At 41.7% G+C, this 21658-nt stretch overlaps 1 protein-coding gene across 1 annotated transcript; it reads right to left on the bottom strand.

The window, feature by feature from the left end:
- Positions 1 to 630: 630 nt before the first annotated feature.
- LOC122655231 lies at positions 631 to 1464 on the bottom strand. Its single transcript, XM_043849443.1, has one exon. It carries the CDS (start codon positions 1462 to 1464, stop codon positions 631 to 633), a length of 834 nt encoding a protein of 277 aa, XP_043705378.1.
- Positions 1465 to 21658: the final 20194 nt, after the last annotated feature.

Genomic DNA, 21658 nt, shown 5'->3' with positions numbered 1-21658 from the left:
CTCATTGAGAGGTCCTGCAAAACACAGAAAGTGGGAAATAATAAAACAACACAATGGAGAACATTAGTGAGTTTACTGACAGATAGTAAATTAAAATGAAAAGCAGGGACAAATAAAACGTCATGAAGGGTAATAGATGGTGTGAGGCGATAGGAGCCTCGATAGGTAATGGGAAAGGTGGAGCCATTGGGAAGATGAACTGGGATGGGGGAATGGAGGGGTGTAGGGTTGGTGAGGGAGGAGAGATCACAAACCATGTGATCGGATGCCTCACTGTCTAGCAACCAAGAGGAAAAACCCATACCTGAAGCAGAAAAACAAGAGCCCGTACCTGCGATATTAGCGCTAGCTGCAGAAGTGTCCGTGCTAAGGAGAGAAAGTAATTGCTGAAGCTGTATGGGCGTGAGACCGGGAATGGTGGCAGCGGTGGTCGAAGATGCCGACGGAGCCGATGGAGCAGGGACGTGAGCTTGATTGGCTGATTTGGGATGCCAGCGAGTACCAGAGTTGGAGCGTCTGTGGCGGGAATGGCCAGGGGTAACCATGAAGAGGCCAGCAAGTGTCCTTTTTGTGACCATAGACCTTGCAATGATCACAAAAGGGGCGGTTGCGATTTGGATCGGTGTTCCCTTAGGCAGAAAGAGAAGAACCAGACTTGGTGCTGCGTTGATCTGGAGACTGCTGAGAAGAACGAAGAACAGCCATGTCTGCCGTATCAGAGAGAACAGGTGGTAAAGAGAGTGCTCGCTGTTGTTCTTCCTGCAATAAGATGTGATAAGTCTGATTGACCTCAGGCAAGGGGTCAGTGGAGAGGATTTGCGAGCGGAGGGGGGGCATAAGAATCAGAGACCCCATCAGGAATTGGTAAACCCGCTCCTGCTGGACAGTCGAATGCAACGAACCAGGAGTACCACAAGCGCAAGATGGAGCAGAAGTGCATGAAGCAAGCTCATCCCACAAGACTTTGAGACGAGTGAAGTAGACAGCAAGGGAATCAGTCCCTTGTTGGATGGTCGCAATCGAGCGTTTCAACTGAAAGATGCGAGGGGCATGGCTGCGAGAATAGCGCTCTTCAAGGTCTTGCCAAACGGATGAAGCCGTTTCAGCATAGATGACACTGTCGGTGATCGTTTGGGTTAGAACGTTCAAGATCCAAGACAACACCATGAAGTTACAGCGATCCCATATTTGAACATCAGAAGCCAGAGAAGAAGGGCGCACAAGTGAACCATCAACAAACATCATTTTGTTTTTGGCAAAGAGAGCCATGCGCATGGCGCGTCTCCAAGTCGGGTAATTGCAGCCGTTTAAAGGAACAGTAACGAGGACAGTACCGGGGTTATCGGAGTGGTGAAGATGGTAAGGAGATGAAGGATCGACGCCGCTAGAAAGGGCTGAGGGAAGCGGAGACGATCCAGATAGAGAAGACGCGTCCATGGGAGGGTCGATGGGTGGGATTGTCATGAATGTTAGAAAGAAGAGGGAAAAAAAAACGCACAATCAATGAGAACGGTGGAGACCCAAAATCGTCTCTAAAACTGATACCATGTGAAATCTATAATGGAATTGTATATTGACGTGAATGACTTGATTACAGTGATGAATAAAACAGAGTATAAATAGAAAGTGGGATTACAATCCTTATCACATGCGATAACGAGTTTCAATAGGAAACTGTTATCACATGAGATAAGGCTGAGATCCTTATACAAGAAAGAATCCTTATACAAGAAGGAAACCTATTATAGGAGATTGAAATCAAAGAAATCTCTTTGCTTGGAGGGCGACGTGATCTCCTCCAATAGATCTGCCCACTTTCTATTTATACTCTATTTTATTCATCACTGTAATCAAGTCATTCACGTCAATATACAATTCCATTATAGATTTCACAGGATAGGAGCATAAATAAAGCAGAAGAATAGGTTAGAATAGGAAAGGAATAGAGTAACTTACAGTTTGTTCAAGTTTGGGCTTCAGGGAAACAAAGACAACAAGTCCAACAAGAGTAAAAGGCTAAGCTCAGGAAGCAGAGCCAAAAATAAACCAGAAATAGTAGCTAAGCACATACACAAAGCAACAACAGAGTGCTCGAAAAACAAGAGCACAGAACAGAGCTAAAGTTAGCAACAACGAAGTAAGAAAAGTAGTAATAGTATGGAGCATTCAAGCAACTAGAACATCTGTAACCTGCGTAGTAGAACCAAGGAAGTTATACAGGGATGAAACCCTAAGGGCAATTGGAGTCAGAGCGTAGGAGAGGAAATGAAGTGATAGAGTGTTTAGAGTGAGAAGAGTGTAAGTCTGAAAGTAACTGAACCGTCAGAAACACTCCAGTGAAAGAAGAAGAAAGAAAGGCGTATACGGGAAGCTAAGTAATAGTAAAGGAGAGAGGGAGAGCAGGGGTTAGGTAGCGTGAAGGGTTTGCATTGGGAACATGAAAGATTAAAGAGAGGGATAGATGGAGCATCAGAGAGTTCGCTTCTGTAGTTGTTTGTCCTTGGGTTTGAGTCCTCCTTGGTCTTGTACTTCTTTTCTGAGGGCTTCATTGAAGGAATATTGGTATAGCCCCAAAAGACTTAGGTACTTCGGTAGGGAGGGCAGCCCTTAATACTACCTCAAAAAGGGGGTAAAGTAAAAATGAGGCACCTTACAGTTGGAAAACTACACCTAAGGCACATTGAGGTGTCTATGTTTAAGGTACTTAATATTTAAAAGACTATGTTTGGGGCGCTCGGACCAAAAATATTGTTAGCATATGTTAACAGAGGGAGATCAAGTGATCAAACTACTTGAAGTTTCTATATGTACCTAATACGGGTAAAATACACCACCCACTCCCAGGTGACACGTGGACACACAGAGAATAAAGAATTAGAAGGGGCTCTATGCGAATCACTAGGTCATCACTCCTGAAATAGAAACCAAGCATGAATCAAGCACTTACTAAAAGGAATCCTCCCCCATAATAGGAAATTAGCACTCTCGCCTCATAACGACCAAGGACTAGGAGATCTGATATGTCTTGGACTCGGCTCCCAAATAGGGAAGAGAATCACCACACAATCACGAGAAATAAAAGCCTTCCACAGATGGACTCTCCATACTTATCTCGTCTCCCAAAAGGAAGCTACTATCTTGGGAAGACGACATACCAAAGTGGGACACTCATCACTGACTCATGCTACAAGACACTTCACTATAAATAAAACCCCTTCCATTGAGCAACTATGAACAACACTAACCACTCAGTCCTGTTGTGATTTCGCTCGGCTATGCTTTACCACTACCAGAGAATTGACTTAGGCAATGAAGAGTCCCCAACGGAGTCCAATCCGACATTCTCACGCTGATCTCTTTCTTGCATTCTACAGATTCGAAGACCGGTGTAGGGCATGTCCACGGATAGACAGTTTTATTCAGCAATAGGTGGCGCCGTCTATGGGACCGACCGTAGAGCGATTTCACAACTTCTAACATGGTGCACACTAGATCCACTGTTGCAACACCCCTGAAGGAGAACCATCTGTTTAGGGGGGACACCGCCGTCAGCAAAGGCAAAGATCCTCGATCACCTCCCCTTCATCCAGTTACACAACCAGTAAAACTTGGTGGGAATGATGAACAAGTCCATTTAGTCCCTCCTCCAGGAACACTATCTGGACATCCCTGTGAGAATGGTGAACAAGTTCATGCACCAAGAGGGTCTGACCTTCCTAGAGCTGATGATCCACCAGTAACTGACCCTCCAGATCCCCATGTTAGATTAACAAGTGACAGAAGATGCAATGCAGATGTAGATCCTCAACTTGGAAAACCTACTTCGTGACGCAATCAAGTGAATCACCCATATTCAAGGACCTTCATTGGTTCTAGAACCAACCTTTCATTCGAGACACATTTCTCATGATGGTGAAGAAGATTACGACAGGACAAGCTTAAATAGGTTGGCCCTCAACATTAGTGGTGAACCTATTGGAAACATCTAACCAGCCAACCTCCCTTTAGGTCGAAGGCATCCCAGTAAGTCCCTGATCCAGTTTGAGCAGACTAATCACGACTAGTCACGTCATGATTGTAGCACGCAAAGGACCAAGGCACACAGAAAGCCTAAAGATGTATGACCTCCGAAGATTGAAGGAGGCCTGAGTAAACAACACAAGGAGCTCATCAAATAGATGCAAAAAGTTATGAAAAGACAAATGGGCATGGATGACCTGAAGTTCTCTAACGACAATGCCTCATTTGACAAAATTATGAAGGTTCCACTTCCTCCTGGGTTCAAGCCCCCTACTTTCAAACTTTATGATGGAAAGATAGATCCTATTGATCACTTGAATTACTTCAAGTTGACCATGATTCTGATAGGAGCGCCAAATCCTATCGTTTGTAGAGCATTCCCTGCCACTCTAAAAGGGCTAGACCGAAAGTGGTTCTCACGACTCTTGCCAAAATCAATCGAAGAATTTGTGGAGTTCAGCAGCAAGTTCCTGATTAATTTCCAGAGCAGCCACAAAAGCAAGAAGAGTTCTGTTACACTCATGGCCATAAAGCAGCGACTAGGAGAGTCCCTTCGGGATTACGTCAGTAGGTTACACGTGAGTCCTTAGAAGTTGATGACTTGGACCCTCAAGTAGCATTTGTTTCACTACAAAACATCGTAATTGATTACGATGTACTCAAATCAATTGTAAAGAAGCCCCCCCAAAAACCATGACAGGGCGGCTGGAAAAATGTGACAAGTATGGGAATATGGTTAAAGTTCTAGAAGCTTGAAGAGACTTTGATCGTAAGAGGAATGCCAAGAGAAGAGTGGATTGGGAAGATAAGGGAGCACAGACCGATCAAGGGAAGAGACTGCGATATGAACAACGGTCGGGCTGGAATAGAAACCCCCACAAATCAGGTACACTGCTTACTCATCGGAGGTTGAAAATTCTGTACCAGATCAAAGAGTGAGATATCCTGAGATGGCTCGACAGAATGAGATCTAACCTAGAAAATCGAGACCCAAGTAAGTATTGTTGATTCCATGATGAACATGGCCATGATATGATCAGTGCATGCACCTCAAAATAGAGATAGAAAGGCTAATTCAATAGGTCTACCTTGGACAATACTTGCGAAGAGATGATCGAGGACCGTAAGACCCCAGTAGACAAGACCTTCAGGAAAATAGGCAAAGAGTTTATCATCGAGATGATAGAAAATGGTACAACCGAAGAGACGACAACCAGAGAGAAGAGTGACGAAGGGAGAGAGATAAAACCCTAGCTAATCAACTGGTTGGGGTGATTGCCATGATTAGAGGACCTATCAAGACAGAGATCTCCTCCAATAGAAAGGCCAAAGACCGCGCTAAAAGTGTCAACTCCACAGAATGGCGGAGCGCAAAACCAAAGGTAGGGTAGGTCATCTCTTTCTCTAATGAAAATTTTGGTGGATTCCAAACTCCTCACAACGCCCCAATGGTGATAAAGATGATAATTGCCAACTTTGAAGTCTAGAGGATATTAGTGGATAATGGCACCTCAGTCGACCTGCTATTTTTCCATGCGTTCAAGAAGGTGAACCTAGGCCTACAAAGGCTTAAGCCAGTAATTTTGCCTTTATATGGCTTCATAGGAACTCCAGTCCGAATCGAGGGATCCACAGATGTTCCAATCACTGTAGGAACAAAGCCTAATCAATCCATAATGGTGACTACCTTTATGGTCATGAAAGTTGCCAATGCATACAATGCAATACTTGGAAGAACTGGCATAAATGCATTAAAGGCAATAGTATCCACGCCCCATCTAAAGATGAAATTCCCCACAACGGATGAGATAGGAAAATACAAAGGTGATCAAAAAGCGACTCAAGAATGTTATATAACCTTGACACGTGGGACAAAAAGTTCAGAAGAAACTCTACCCATCCAGATAGAGGATTTGGGTGATAAACACATCCCATAGTGAGGAGAATCTGTGGAGGACCTCACCAAAATAGGATTGAGGGGGGGAGGGGGGGGGGAGACAAATTGGAGCTCAGTTGGAAGGAAAGGAAAGAGAAGGCCTACTCAGATTCCTTAAAGATAATTCCGTTATCCTCGCATGGTCAACTGCAGATATGCTAGGGATATCACGGGAGGTCATCGAGCACAAATTATGTATAGATCTACCAGAAAACTTGTCCATCAAAAGAGAAGGAATTTTGCTCTTGAGAGAGAAATGAAAGTCAAGGAAGAAGTAGATAAGCTACTACAAGCCATAGAATGACATGTAAATTGAGGTAAACGCCTTACGCACCATCCTAGACACATTATTGTACGCAAATTGAGGTAAACAACTTATGTATCATCCTAGGCACATAATGGCACATAAATCGAGGCAAACACCATATGCACCACCCTAAGCACTTAATGGTATGCAAATCGAGGCAAATATTATATTCACCACACTAGGCATATAATGGTACATCAATCGAGGCAAACACTATAAGCATATGATGTCATAAAAATCGATGCAAACATTGTATGCACCATCCTAGGTATATAATGCCACATAAATCGAGACAAACACCTCATGCACCATCTTAGATAGACAATGACATACAAATCGAGGCAAACACCATATGTACCACCCTAGGCATATAATGGCATACAAATCGAGGTAAACACCTTATGCACCACTCTAGGCATATAATGGCATGGAAATTGAGGCTAATACCGTATACATTATCCTATGTATATAATGGAACGTAAATCAAAGCACACGCATTGCTTTTGGTATATACTATGAATAAACTTTGTTTCTTTCCTTTTCTTTGCAAGAGCTCTACTGTCCTCACTACAAGAAGTACTGCCACACTGACAATATCCGAGTTTGGTATGCCAGACTATGTCCTCGGGTGAGGGAGAGGGGTTGATAGGACTGCTTGAGGCATATAGCCCAGTTGATAGTTCCAAAGATGGACACGCTGGTTGTTCGTTTGCTGGCCAAGTGGTGGTGGCCCAGTATGCATACTTTCTACATTCCGGTATGGGAGGTTATGATCACACCGCTATGCTTCTACATGATTACGTATTTGCCTTTTGATGGGGAGCCTTTATATCTCACACTAGAGGATCAAAGGAGATCTCTCTTAGACTGTGGCACCCTCCAAGGGATGGAGCTTATGAAGTGTTCCCTCATGCTTACATGATAAAGTTAACAAGGATAATAATAATACTAATAAAATACTAATAAAATACTATTGAAATTCTAAATGATATCATAGGTACCTAGGTGGCATTTTTTTCCAAGCATTTCAAACGTTTTCAAATCTCATAATATCTTATAAACAAGTATAGAATATCAAAAGTACCATTAGGCATCATCCACAATTAATTATAGTCATCCACAAGGTTCTCTCGTAAAAAGATAAAATAATAAAGTCTCGAATCCACTGGACCTCTAGCCCGAACCACTACTCTCCATGAGTATCCATCTCGCACGTCTGCTCTCCGTCATGCCCCTCCTCGATGGGCCACCCACATATATCATCACCGGGTATCATCGTCCAACCAGGATCTCCCCAAACATCTAGTCCAACCAAGTATGGCCAGCAGGGCTTCTCAACAGTATCCACGCCATTACCTGTACCATCATCTAAAAAAAAAGGTTCCCGAGGAATGAGCTTCCACAAGCCCAGTGAGCAATCAACCCATACACATCCATACAATTAATAGGTACATTAAATATGCATGCTAAATTATGATCATCACATATAATGCATGAATGCATTCATTCATTTTTCCTCCTAGCATCAAGATTCTAAGTCGGTCGGGTACTACTATAGTATAGATAGCATCATTGGTAAACAGTGCCATAATACGGATGGGATTCCAACAATGTCAAACCATGCTACCATGGAAGCTTGTGAGACTGGATCCCTTCACTAGGCTGTTCGTAAACCCCCTATACAAACCCAGTCCTGGTGTCCAGCCTGAACTACTAGCGGCGCCTAGACTTCACAGTGGGCTACCCCGAAAACACGATTGGGACCTATAGATTTTCCCGACATCTAAACCCCTGTTGGTAAGGCTCATAGTACTGGGTAAGTTATTTTCTATCCAGCAAACAACTATTGAAATGCATAAGTACGCGCATGTGTAGCCTAGAGGCCGACTCCATAGTGCCAAATACGGTGGCCCGGATATCCTCTCGCACCCTCCAGCGTACACACAAACTTATAAATAATAATAATATGGTGGGTGTAATACCGAAATACCGGTCAGCCAGTAACAACCCAACCCAATCCATCACACACGAACCACAATCATTATTTACATTCACAACACTCTCCTCCCCACACTCACATGGCAATCACAAGTCCGACGCCCACTCACGGTACTTGGATTCCATCACATATCTACTTTCCATACCATTTATATCATCATTCATATAATATCCAAAATAAAGTTTTCAACCTACTATCATCTAACATAATTCATATCTCATCATGCTCGCAATATTCCACATGGCACAGCATGCGTCGCAACCAAATCACATCAATAATGCATACCCTATACACATGCCTAATGAAAAATACTTCATAAAATAGTTCAAGTGTTCAATCCATTCACAATCTTTGAAGCATAAGAAATCATGGGTTCCGTGTAGTGCATACCCTCTGTTATAGGTGTACGTTATCCTAACATGTCATTGCTCAAGCATACATTAGATGAGAGAGGGTCTGGGTACCAAATCCGAAGTTAAAACTCTAAGTCAGCAGTAATTGGTCTGAGTGGACGATAGGATAAAGCGGACTGTGTGCATCATCCGCAGGCTTGCAGACTGCATAGTCAGTAGATTCAATAGGTAACAACGGACGAGGCTTTGTTTGTTGAGCGGACGATACATCGTCCGCTCAAGCCAAATTCACAGAAATTTTTCTTGAGCTCGATCCAATCCTTTGCCAATGGTCATTGGGCCAGCAAGGGTCTATGAGAGGGTACCCTTAGTCTCCAAGGAAGTTATGAAACATGAAGATTCAATCCAAATAGTATTCCGATTGAGGGATCTGCATCCTAACACCAAGAACCACCCAAATGGGGTTCCAAAATGGGGTTTCATGCTATCTAAGCCATAAGGCTGGGAAATGGTCTTCCTAAGCTATCAATTTATGCCTCTAGCATCCATCTAGATGGGTTAACTACTTAGAATGAAAAGGCCTTTGGTTTGAACATAGATTGGACTACTGTTGCATGAAATCAACAAGGATTAGCATAGGAAGTAAGTAGGAGTGATGGCTTACAATGGGATTCAGCCAAAGGTAGCAAGAGGGTGAGTTCCTAGATGAGTTTGAGCTCTAATCCTCCTCTTCCACAAGCTCTTAGTCCAATGGTGAGTGAATGACTGGTTGGGGAAGTAATGTGTAACAACCTGGACCCAATCATGGATGATATAGATCCCGTCCTTATGTAATTAAGCTTAGGTCACAAATTTCATAATAAACTAAAACAAACAATATCCCAGGTCATCCATTTTTAACACATGCGGAAGCAACTTCATTAATTAAAATATTTTCATAATTTACTCAATATTGGTGGTAGAAATATATTAACATATAAATATATATATATTGTCCATTACTGAACTAGAAGAGTGATATAGATATTTCATAACTCCTAGAAAGAATTGTTTAAATACATTAAACGGTTCCATCATTCATTAACATGATTACAAAAAAGGCTCCAATACTAGAACACCAACATCCAAAAGAAATATAAAAGAGCCTATCATATCAACTAGGTGCTCCTCCTCCAAAGTCTTCCACCGTGTACTCCTCACCATCTGTAAAAGATTCCACTTGAATGGGGTGAGCTTACGCCCAGTGGGGTGCTAAGTACATTATACACAAGCATGAATAAAGATGAATAAAGAGTAAAATAATAAACAATTCAATGTAACCGTTATTCATTCCTTTAATTAAGTATGGTCTTAACCATTTGTGAACTATGGAGTGTGCACACACATGAAGGATTCTCGTTAAAACACATAACTGAACATGCTCTAGTTTACAACTCATTATCTCATTTATTATTTCATGTATCGAAATATATTCTATAGAGGATCTAACACCTCTGAAGATGCGCTCAACCGACTTGGGGACCCAACATCTATCGAGATGCGCTCAACTCCATTTAAGGATCCAACACCTCTCAAGATGCGCTCAACCAACTCGGGGACCCAATATCTATCGAGGTGCGCTCAACTCCATTCAAGGATCCAACACCTCTCAAGATGCGCTCTACCCACTCGGGTACCCAACATCTTTTGAGATGCGCTCAACTTCTATTAAGGAATAATATTGTCATCATCAATTCATTCATTCACAACTTTCATGATACCATAACCATTCATCTTCATTCATGAAAAACTCAACGAAATGCATAACCATCTTAATAATTTAATCTCCTGCAATTCATATTCTTATCATTTAATGCATCAATCACTCAATGTTTCATTATGCATTCAAATCAACTATAAATTTGTAAATCTATCATGCATAACAATTAACAATCATCATACATGTATATACAAATATTTCATCACAGCTATAATAACAATAAACCCCCCCCACCTCAAACTTCAACTCCTTCCTTGATCCAAGTGCGTCAGAGCTCGCGTGAATGAAGCTCAATCAAAAATACCTATGTAAATAATTATATAGATCATTAATATGGCTTATCACATCATTACAAATACCCAAAGACCCATCGAAAATAGTCCAAGCATGTAGAGGGGTCAATCTGTTTGTCAAGAAAATTTTAGATTTATTCTGCTTAGATTACTGAACTTACAAGGGGATTCTGACCCTCTTCTGAGTGGTTTAAGGAAAAACACTATTTCACAAAAATTGTACATAATTGAGTCTATTTTAAAATGCCTCTAGAATCAGGTCATTTGAGTTCTAGATGAAGGCGATATGCCACGTGGACTGTATAGAGGTCATTCTGCCAGTAAGAAATTTTCAGATTCAACTCTGCTCAGGTTACTGAACTTACAATGAGATTTGGACCCTCTTATGAGTTGTTTTGGGAAAAACACTATTTCACAAAAGTAATAGATAATTGAGTATATTTTCCAATGATACTAGAATCAGGTCATTTGAGTTCTAGATGAGGGAGATATGTCCCACGGACTGTATAGAGGTCATTCTGCCAGTAAGAAATTTCCAGATTCGACTCTGCTCAAGTTATTGAAGTTACAATGGGATATTGACCCTCTTATGAGTAGTTTTGGGAAAAACACTATTTCACAAAAATTGTGAATAATTGAGGCTATTTTCAAATGCCACTAAAATTAGGTCATTTGAGTTCCAGATGAGGGAGATATGACCCACGGACTGAACAGAGGTCAAACTGTCAGTTAAGAAATTTCCAGATTTACATGGAGTTTTCTTCCTAAAATTCTTAATGGATTCGAATGAGGACTTTGTTCCAGCTTACAAAACATATTCATGGGACTCTTTAAACCCTAAAAAAACACTTCTAAAAACCTATGCTATCATCCATTAACAAAATCAAAACCATTACATAAGCACATTGCAATAATCAAAGTGATTCACCTTCAAGTTCTTGCCTTTTCTTCTTCAAACTCTTTGAAGCTCCTTTAATGAACAACTCTAGCGGCTTTGGTTCTTCAATGAACTCCTCAAACAAGACTTTGATCATACATAGGAGGAACATTGGCTTCCGCTCTAGCCTTCTCATCAGCCTCATACCAGGCTGCCATGTGCTCTATGAATTCCCTCTATTGTTCTTTGAATGTACGCCTCATGTTGTCAGTCCATTTGTTGGACCCGAAACTCCCTCAATATATTTCCCACCATTTGGCTAACATCATGGATCATGGTGTACCTCGGGTTTCTAGGAGTAGTAGTGCTAGAGGTCCTAGTTGCGTCTCGGCTAGGTGTGGGTGTCTTATAACCAAGACCACGTTGCATACGCACCATGATGAAATTCCTAGGAGGGAGAGATCATAGATGTTAGCCCCAAAATAAAATATTAATTAACAATTCATATAAATATATTAGATCATGCAATGTGGCTTATAGAGTCATGAACATGTGACATGTGGCATTGAAAATGGTGCATGCAAGAAGAGAGGCCCAAAAATTTTAAAAAATTCATATTCTGTGTTAAGCGGAAGATACATAGTGCAAACTATCTACTTCATCCGTAGAGAAGCGGACGATACAGTCAGCAAGTGCTCATATTAGCAGTGGATGATGTGTGTCCAATGGACGATGTGCATTGTCCACTCGCATGGAACCCTATTTTTAAAACATGATCTACAATGCCCCTTTCTCCCATTTTTCTTCTTCTATCTTCAAGAGGGGGTACTAGGGTGACCAAGGGGAGTCCATCTAGCTTCAAACCACTTGATTCGAGTCTCGGCCTCGCATTCACGCCGCTAAATCTCTGCTCAAGGTAGGTTCTTCTTCTTCCAACCCCATTCTTGCCATCCCATCTTTGTAAATTGATTTTAGGTTGGATTTTGTGTATTCTCCTTGGATTTCTTTGAGATGTTTTGTTTCCAATGGTGTTTATTCATGATTAATCCATAAATGCATGTACGCTTTGCAACCCTAAGATAGTTGTGTCTTGCATTTGATATTTGCATGTTGTTCTCTAAACCAAAACTAGGTTTTTGGGAGGTTTTTATGCCCTAAACGAATTTCGTGTATTTTTAGGGTAATGTAGGTTGATGTTGTTATTGATTAGGGGTTAACACATCGATTACATGCCAACATATGTTTCGATTTCGAACAATCTCCACCTTTACCTTGTTTCCCCCAAATCCTAGGTTTTCCCCAATTTTATGAATTTTGTGTTTGGCCCTTTTTATTTGTGTAGATTAATGGCTCCAAGAAGAGGTCAAGCAAATCCACCGCCTCCTCCTCATGAGTTTGATGCCCATTGTTTCACCTCAATGGAGAACTAAGATTTATGGGGTGATCTTCAACATGTCCCAGTCATCCCCAAGAGGTGGGTCATTACGTAAGACATTCAATCTTTCCGAGTGGTAGAGATGTTCGCCCACCTGGGGTGGTCAAACATACTCAACCCCGAGGATGACTTCTATCCCTTATTGGTACGCTATTTCTATGCCAACCTTGAGATGGTGGATAATGGTAATGCGGGGTGTTAGATCTTTACACGGGTGTTGAAATTACTTTTACTCCGGTCGAGTTGGGGGAGATCCTAGAGGTGTTGATGGAGGGGTCACTTCAATATGGGCCTCTAAAGTGTGAGTACATGGCCTTCCTTTCTGATGATGAGTACTTCAACATGTTAGACGTCTTACGGCCTAAGAACATAGAGACTCGACTCCTCATTAAGGACTAGTACCCATCCTTATGCATTTTAGCGTGCTTGGTGTAATTGAATGTAGTGCCATATGGTGGACACAAGGATCACATAAACCCTAATCGTTTCCTATCATTCAGTTGCATTTCTATTCAAATATTTTTGTTCTCTAATGTTTGCTATTTTCTTGGCAGCTGTCAAATATGCAGAGTTACAGTGCCTGCTGCCTCTAAACAGGATATCGCCTATGCCTTCCTAATGTCATCATCCAGACTATGGGATATCGAGGGAATCACCCATTTAAAGGAAATATGCCCTATGGTAAGCTGATCACTAAGTTGTTGCATCACTTCCAAGTACCCTTGGGCAATGACTGTAGGGGTAAAAAGGTCACTCCTTTCAACACAACTGCTCTAAGGAAGATGAGCATGACACGATGTGAGGGAAGCTTGGAGTTGCCGCCTGACAGAGCACAGATGGCAAGAGAGGCTCTAGAGGGAGGTGGTTGTAGTAGTAATGATGATTCTAATGGGGGTGATGGTCATGGTCGTGGAGAAGGTAGTAATGTGTTAGTAGATGCACCCGTTCCTAGGGTAACTCGTTTGACCACATAGGGTCATGGGCGGGGAGCTACCACTACTACTCGGGCTACTAAGGTCTCTTCCTCATAGGTTCGTGAAGGTCCTCATCCTCTACAGTCGAGAGAAGGCGACATGTTAGGTGTACCAGGCAGGGGGTATATGGTTCAGAGGTTCTCTGCTATGGAGTAGACCATGGTGCAGGGGTTTGCTACCCTAGAGAAGAAGGTGAATGACCAATATAATAATGTGATCGCATTGATGAATGTGGGAATCGATGACACCAATGATAGGCTAACTGATATCGAGTCCCGCTTGTTGATGGAGAGGGCTCCAGACAGGGCAGTACAACGACCCAGAGGGGGAGATCAGGCTCAAAGTAAGGACAAGGGAAAAGAAGTGCAACATGAATAGTTTTGGGGTTTTTCTTTTGTTTTTCTAGTTTAATTTGCTATTTTTATCTTTATTAGGTTAGTTTCAGAGTGGTGAGGTAGGTGGGCTCATATAGTTTTTTCTCTTTTTTATTTTTTATTTGAGGTATGTCGGCCTTAGACAAACTAAATATGTAAGGATGGTCTCTACCTAATAGAAGTTTTAAATTTTCAATCCACAACATGTCTTTACCCCATCTTTAAATATATATTTATTAAAGATTTTTATTAACTCGATTCCTATCGTGGATTAGACTGAGATGGAGTAAGTCGAACGGTGAACAGAACAGAGCAAAAGCTCTTTGATACCATGTTGTCACACCCCTATCCCAAAAGAGTGGCAATGTGAAGGGAATACCCCTGTAACACCCTAAGAATATGGCCTAGTACCGGCCCACTTAGGAGATCGTTGAGGTGTCCTCACCAAGAACGACTGAGTACTAGGGGGTTTGGGAGATTGGTGAGCGGGTGCAAACTTAGTCTCACATCGGCCAGGATAACAACCCAACCCTTCTATTGGCATGATATTTTCCTCTCTGGCCTAATGGGCCTCAAGGCTTTAAAATGCGTCATGCCGTGTAGAGGAGGCTATTCTTTATCAATGGCTCAGGATCTCCCTCCCTAGCCGATGTGGGACTAAGTTTACACCCCCTCATCGATCTCCCAAACTCCCTGGTACTCAGTCGTGTCTTAGTGGGGACACCTCAATGATCTCCCAGGCGGGCTAGTACTAGGCCATATTCTTGGGGCATTACAATCTCCCCCCTTACGAGCATAGCATCCCTGTAGTGGCCGTACCACTAGTGTCGGGAGTTTGCTTTGATACCACTATAACGACCAAGCCCCTCTATTGGCACGATATTGTCCCCTCTGGCCTAATGGGCCTCAAGGCTTTAAAATGCATCATGCCATGTAGAGGAGGCTACTCTTTATCAATAACTCAGGATCTCCCTGCCTAGCCAATGTGGGACTAAGTTTGCACCCCCCCACGATCTCCTAAACCCCTGGTACTCAGCCGTGTCTTAGTAGGGACGCCTCAACGATCTCCCAGGCGGACCGGTACTAGGCAGTATTCTTAGGGCGTTACAACTGTTGTATTCCACACTTAACCACAGGATCGACACTTTACAGTGTCATGTTCACCGTAAGCCCACAAGTAATAATCAAGGATAAAATCACAATTGCAGCAAAAGTAAACAAGGATAATAATAATACTAATAAGATACTATTGGAATTCTAAATGATATCATAGGTACCTTGGTGGCATTTTATTCCAAGCATTTCAAATGTTTTCAAATCTTATAATATCTTTTAAACAAGTATAGAATATCAAAAGTACCACCAGTCATCATCCACAAGGTTCTCTCATAATAAGATAAAATAATAAAGTCTTGAATCCACTGGGCCTCTAGCCTGAACCACTACTCTCCAAGAGTATCCATCTCGTACGCCTACTCTCTGTGATGCCCCTCCTCGGCGGGCCTCCCACATATATCATCACCGGGTATCATTGTCCACCTAGGATCTCCCCAAGCATCCAGTCCAGCCAAGTATGGCCAACGAGGCTTCTCAAGAGTATCCATGCCATTACCTGTACCATCATCTAAAAAACAAAGTTCCCGAGGGATGAGCTTCCACAAGCCTAGTGAGTGATCAAACCATACACATCCATACAATTAATAGGTATATTAAATATACATGCTAAAGTATGCTCATCACATATGATGCATGAATACATTCATTCATTTTTCCCTAGCATCAAGATTCTAAGTCGGGTCGGGTACTACTATAGCATAGATAGCATCGTTGGCAAACAGTGCAATAATACGGATGGCATGCCAACAATGTCAAACCCAAGCTACCATGGAAGCTTGCAAGACTGGATCCCTTCACTATGTTGTCCACAAACCCCCTATACAAACCCCATCCTAGTGTCCAGCCTGAACTACCATCGATGCCTGGACTTCACAGTGGGTTACCCCAAAAACACGATCGGGACCCATGGGTTTGTTGACACCTAAATCCCTGTCGGTAAGGGTCGTAGTACTGGGTAAGTTATATCCTAGCCAACAAATAACTATTGAAATGCATAGATACACGCATGTGTAGCCTAAAGGTCGAATCCATAGTGCCTAACACGGTGGCCCAGCTATCCTCTCGCACCCTTTAGCTTACACACACACACACACTTATAAATACTCATAATATGGCAGGTGTGATACCAAAATACCAGTCGGCTGATCACAACCCAACCCAATCCATCACACATGAATCATAATCATTATATACATTCACAACACTCTCCTCTCCATACTCACATGGCAATCACAAGTCTGACGCCTACTCACGGTACTTAGATTCCATCACATATCCACATTCCATAACATTCATATAATACCCAAAATAAAGTTTTCAACCTAATATCATCTAACATAACTCATATCTCATCATGCTCGCAATATTCCACACAGCACAGCATGCGTCGCAACCAAATCACATCAATTATACATACCCTATACACATGCCTGATGAAAAATACTCCATAAAATAGTTTAAGTGTTCAATCCATTCACAATCATTGAAGCATAAGCAATCATGGGTTTTGTGTAGTGCACGCCCTCTGTCGTAGGTGTAAGTTATCCTAACATATCATTGCACAAGCATACAATAGATGAGAGAGGGTTTGGGTACCAAATCCAGAGTCAAAACTCCAAGTCAGCAGCAAATGGTCTAAGCGGACAATAGGATAGAGCGGACTGTGTGCATCATCCGCAAGCCTGCGGACGACACAGTCAGTGGGTTCAATGGGTAATAGCAGACGATACATCATCTGTTGGATGTAACATTTATGTGTCCATCAAACCCAATTTAATTTGGTTACATTAATTAATTTAGTTTTATTTAATTATGTGCTTGTCATAATTGTATATTGCATTTGCCCAATTCAAATCATTTTGTTTACCACTATGGATAGATTTAGGCAATCTGTTCTATGGTTGCTATATTTTACATTCGTACAATAGTGATTGGACCAAAATGTAAATAAACGCACAGTTCATGTTGAACATGATCCACAAGGATTCTTGAATTATTCACTGTCAAGATGTAGTTACAACAGGAATCTCTAGTTGTTATTTTCTCTGTATTTGAGGGACACTTGCTATTTTATTTATGTTCTGTGCATTTATGGTGTGTCAATGGTTGATGTTTACCAAAACAACTGACTATATATCGGCCACTATGTGTGCACAATATAAATAGTTATGGATGTGATGCTCAATAAAATTTTCACTACCTGTAAAGGGAGAATACCAAAAGGAGAGTGAACGGATTTGATTGTGCCAAATCCAAGGCCTTGGTTTTTTGTAAAGTGTTTGCAAAGAGTATTTTATTTTATTAATATTAAATTAAATGTATTTTGGAAAAGAGTTTTCAAAGAGTTTTATGACCAATCAAAGTCCTCCATACTCTTGTGATAAATTATAATGGACCGGAATAGTGGCGGTGACATTTATTCCATTATTGCAATGGCCCATTATAGGTGTTAGTAGTGTGGGGAGAAAATGTAATAAAATTACCTACTACAAGGGGTTTTTTAGGTTACGCCCTGGTAGGATCGTCTTTTACTATGATTTTGGATTAGTTTTGTCCTTATGTTTAATTTAGGATAATCTTATGGGCTATCCTTTAGGATCACACCACTTGGTTAGATTTGGACCGTAGGTTTGCCACCTCCTCAATTAGGTCTCTATATATATAAAGAGACCTAAGGCCAAAGATGATTGATGATGATAGAGAAAAACTCATTAGAACAATTTGCATAAAATTGTGAGAGAGCGTAGAGAGAGAAAAAGAGAGTCTTCTTCTTCCTCAAGCACTATTGGCCATTGGAGGTGAAACAAGCTTGGGAGATCTTCTTCAAGTATTGCATTCCTTTGTAGGAACACACCATTTGAGTGTTCTTTATGACCAATCAAAGTCCTCCATACTCTCGTGATAAATTAAATAGACCGGAATTATGGCGGTGACATTTATTCCATGGTTGCAAGGGCTCATTATGGTGTTAGTAGTGTGGGGAGAAAATATAATAAAATTACCTACCACAAGGGGTTTTTTAGGTTACGCCCTAGTAGGATCGTCCTTTACTGCGATTTTAGATAAGTTTTATTCTTATGTGCAATTTAGGATAATCTTATGGGCTATCCTTTAGGATCACGCCACTTGGTTAGATCTGGATCGTAGGCTTGCCACCTCCTCAATTAGGTCTCTATATATATAAAGAGACCTAAGGCCAAAGATGATTGATGATGATAGAGAAAAAATCATTAGAATAATTTGTACAAAATTGTGAGAGAGCCTAAAGAGAGAAAAAGAGAGTATTCTTCTTCCTCAAGCACTATTGGCCATTGGAGGTGAAACAAGCTTGGGAGATCTTCTTCAAGTGTTGCATTCCTTTATGGGAACACACCATTTGAGTGTTCTTTATGACCAATCAAAGTCCTCCATACTCTCATGATAAATTATAATGGATCGGAATTGTGAGGTGTTATTAGTGTGGGGAGAAAATGTAATAAAATTACGTACCGCAAGGGGTTTTTCAGGTTACGCCCTGGTAGGATCGTCCTTTACTACGATTTTAGATAAGTTTTATCCTTATGTGTAATTTAGGATAATCTTATGGGCTATCCTTTAGGATCACACCACTTGGTTAGATCTGGACCGTAGGTTTGCCACCTCCTCAATTGGATCTCTATATATATAAAGAGACCTAAGGCCAAAGATGATTGATGATGATAGAGAAAAAATCATTAGAACAATTTGCACAAAATTGTGAGAGAGCTTAGAGAGAGAAAAAGAGAGTCTTCTTCTTCCTCAAGCACTATTGGCCATTGGAGGTGAAACAAGCTTGGGAGATCTTCTTCAAGTGTTGCATTCCTTTGTAGGAACACACCATTTAAGTGTTCTAGGTGACCTTGCTCTCCCCTTGAGGTTAGTATATTAATGTGTTCATTGAGATTCTTGCATGCTTATAAAATTTTGTGATTACATGAGAATCCCATCGCTTCTGCCGCCACTAACATCATCCGCTTGCTGTATCGTCTGCTCAGGCTAAATTCACAGAAATTTGGCTCGAGCTCGATCCTTTGCCAATAGTCATGGGGCCAGCAAGGGTCTATGAGAGGGTACCCTTAGTCTCCAAGGAGGCTATGAAACATTAGGATTCAATCCAAATAGTATTCTCATTAAGGATTTGCTTCCTAACACCAAGAACTACCCAAATGGGTTCTAAAATGGGGTTTCAAGCTATCTAAGCCATAAGGTTTGGGAATGGGTCTTCCTAAGGTATCAATTGATGCCTCTACCATCCATCTAGATGGTTAAACTACTTAGAATGAAAAGCCCTTTGGTTTGAACATAGATTGGACACTTTTGCATGAAATCAACAAGGATTAGCATAGGAACTAAGTAGAAGTGATGGCTTGCAATGGGATTCAGCCAAAGGTAGCAAGAGGGTGAGTTCCTAAGGTGAGTTTGAGCTCCAATCCACCTCTTCCACGAGCTCTTAGTCCAATGGTGAGTGAATGACTGGTTGGGAAGTGATGTGAGCTCAAGGGTAGCTTAAATGGAGGATGGAATCCTCCCTTCTCTCTCCTTCTTCTTCCTTTTCTTGCTTCCCATGTTTTCTCTCTTCTCTAGGGTTTAGAAATGAGAGAAATGAGGAAGAGATAGGATTTTGGCTGGGTTTAGCTAAGTGATTTACGGTATGTTTGGTTTAGGGATGTTTTAAGGTCCAAAATGTGTTTTAAACATATGGGATCCTAAATAGGGTGTAGGTTAGTGGTCTTAGGGTTTAGATGGTCACATTAGGTCATTAGTGAGTTGGGTTGACCCAGGGTGGAGCCCTAGGCTCGAGCCATGATGGTCTAAGACCAAAATACCCGATTCTGGGCATTTTACACTTATTGGATGATAAGTCTGCGGATGATAGGTTTCGTCTACTGGATTCTACTGTATCATCCACAAAGGCCAATTCAAGGGTAATTCCACTTCAATTAGAGTTAGGTCTTCTCAAGGGAGTCCATACACACAGGAGGGGTATAATTGGGTATCATTGGAGTACAATTACATGTATAATCCATTATTATGTTGTTAACTTAGTATTGGTTGGGATATGGGTGTAATCGTCCACCTTGTTATAATTCATGACTTGCTTAACTTCTTTCTCATTCCATCTGAAGAAATGCTGTAGGAATCTTGAATCAACTTTTTGTAATGGTGGACAGAACAACCTCCCTTGAGGAGGAGAAAGCATATAAGCTCTGAACTCCTCAATGGTGGGTGTTGTTCAACTTCATCGAATTTGAAAACATGTAAGTCTGGATCCCAACATGGATGTACTTGATGAAGCAATTCATTGTGGAGCTCGAAACATCTAACTCTTTTCAATGTGGGAGTCAAACATCTTCCAAGATCGTCGAGTCATTGCCATGCATGTTCAGAGTCTAGTCTTGCAATATTTTATCTAGAGTTTCCTTTTGCGACCAATGCATGGCACATGTATTCAACTAATCTTCTTGTCAGTGGTCTGGATAAGTTCTCTCTTTTTTATTTTTTCACATAGTAATAAGGAGTAGCTAGCTCCTATTAATCAAGACTTTTATAGGGACATTATGACACATGTCAAACCCGCCCCTGACTGGCTGGGAATTTGAATGAAGGACAGAAACCCCTGACAAGGCATCCAAGCACATTGTGGAGTATCACTCCAGTGATTGAATTTAATGGAGAACCCCCGAGGATGTCCTCCTACATGCCTGTCAGATGATGGATTGCAGATCCTTGCAGTTGTACTGCCCACAGTATAATGTGTTGCATGGACTCCAGGTATTCTCTCTCCTCTCCATAAATGTGGGACCCACACTTGAAAATAGGTGCATTAGACCCTGGGTGAGGTGTAGGTATAAGGCCAACACCCTGGGCCAAACCCCTGTGCAAGCCCAAAGTTATACAGCTTTACTGTATTCTTTGGGTGATGCACTGGGTGATGCACACATCATCCAGAGTGGGAAAAATCAGTAGTTTAATCTACAGATGTGTGGGCACCACCCATACTGGCCATGGGCACCCTCCATAGGATGATGGGAGTCTAGGGAACCACCTCATACCCTTGGACCCCTGTGGACCCCACCTGAGATACATTCTTGAAATGGGCCTAAGCAGGCAAATAGGCCTTAGTAGAGGGTTGGCCTATAAATAGAGGACCCTAGCTCTGTTTTAGAACCTATTTCAACTGCTGAAACCGTGGGAGA

Source organism: Telopea speciosissima, chromosome 3 (assembly GCF_018873765.1).
Source record: "Telopea speciosissima isolate NSW1024214 ecotype Mountain lineage chromosome 3, Tspe_v1, whole genome shotgun sequence".
NCBI classification, from domain to species: Eukaryota; Viridiplantae; Streptophyta; class Magnoliopsida; order Proteales; family Proteaceae; genus Telopea; species Telopea speciosissima.
The sequence above is the reverse complement of the archived record's forward strand: the minus strand, read 5'-3'. Positions and strand labels throughout refer to the sequence as shown.

Excerpts from the sequence above, each read along its gene's own strand:
- LOC122655231 (XM_043849443.1), bottom strand. The coding sequence starts at position 1,464 with ATGACAATCCCACCCATCGACCCTCCCATGGACGCGTCTTCTCTATCT.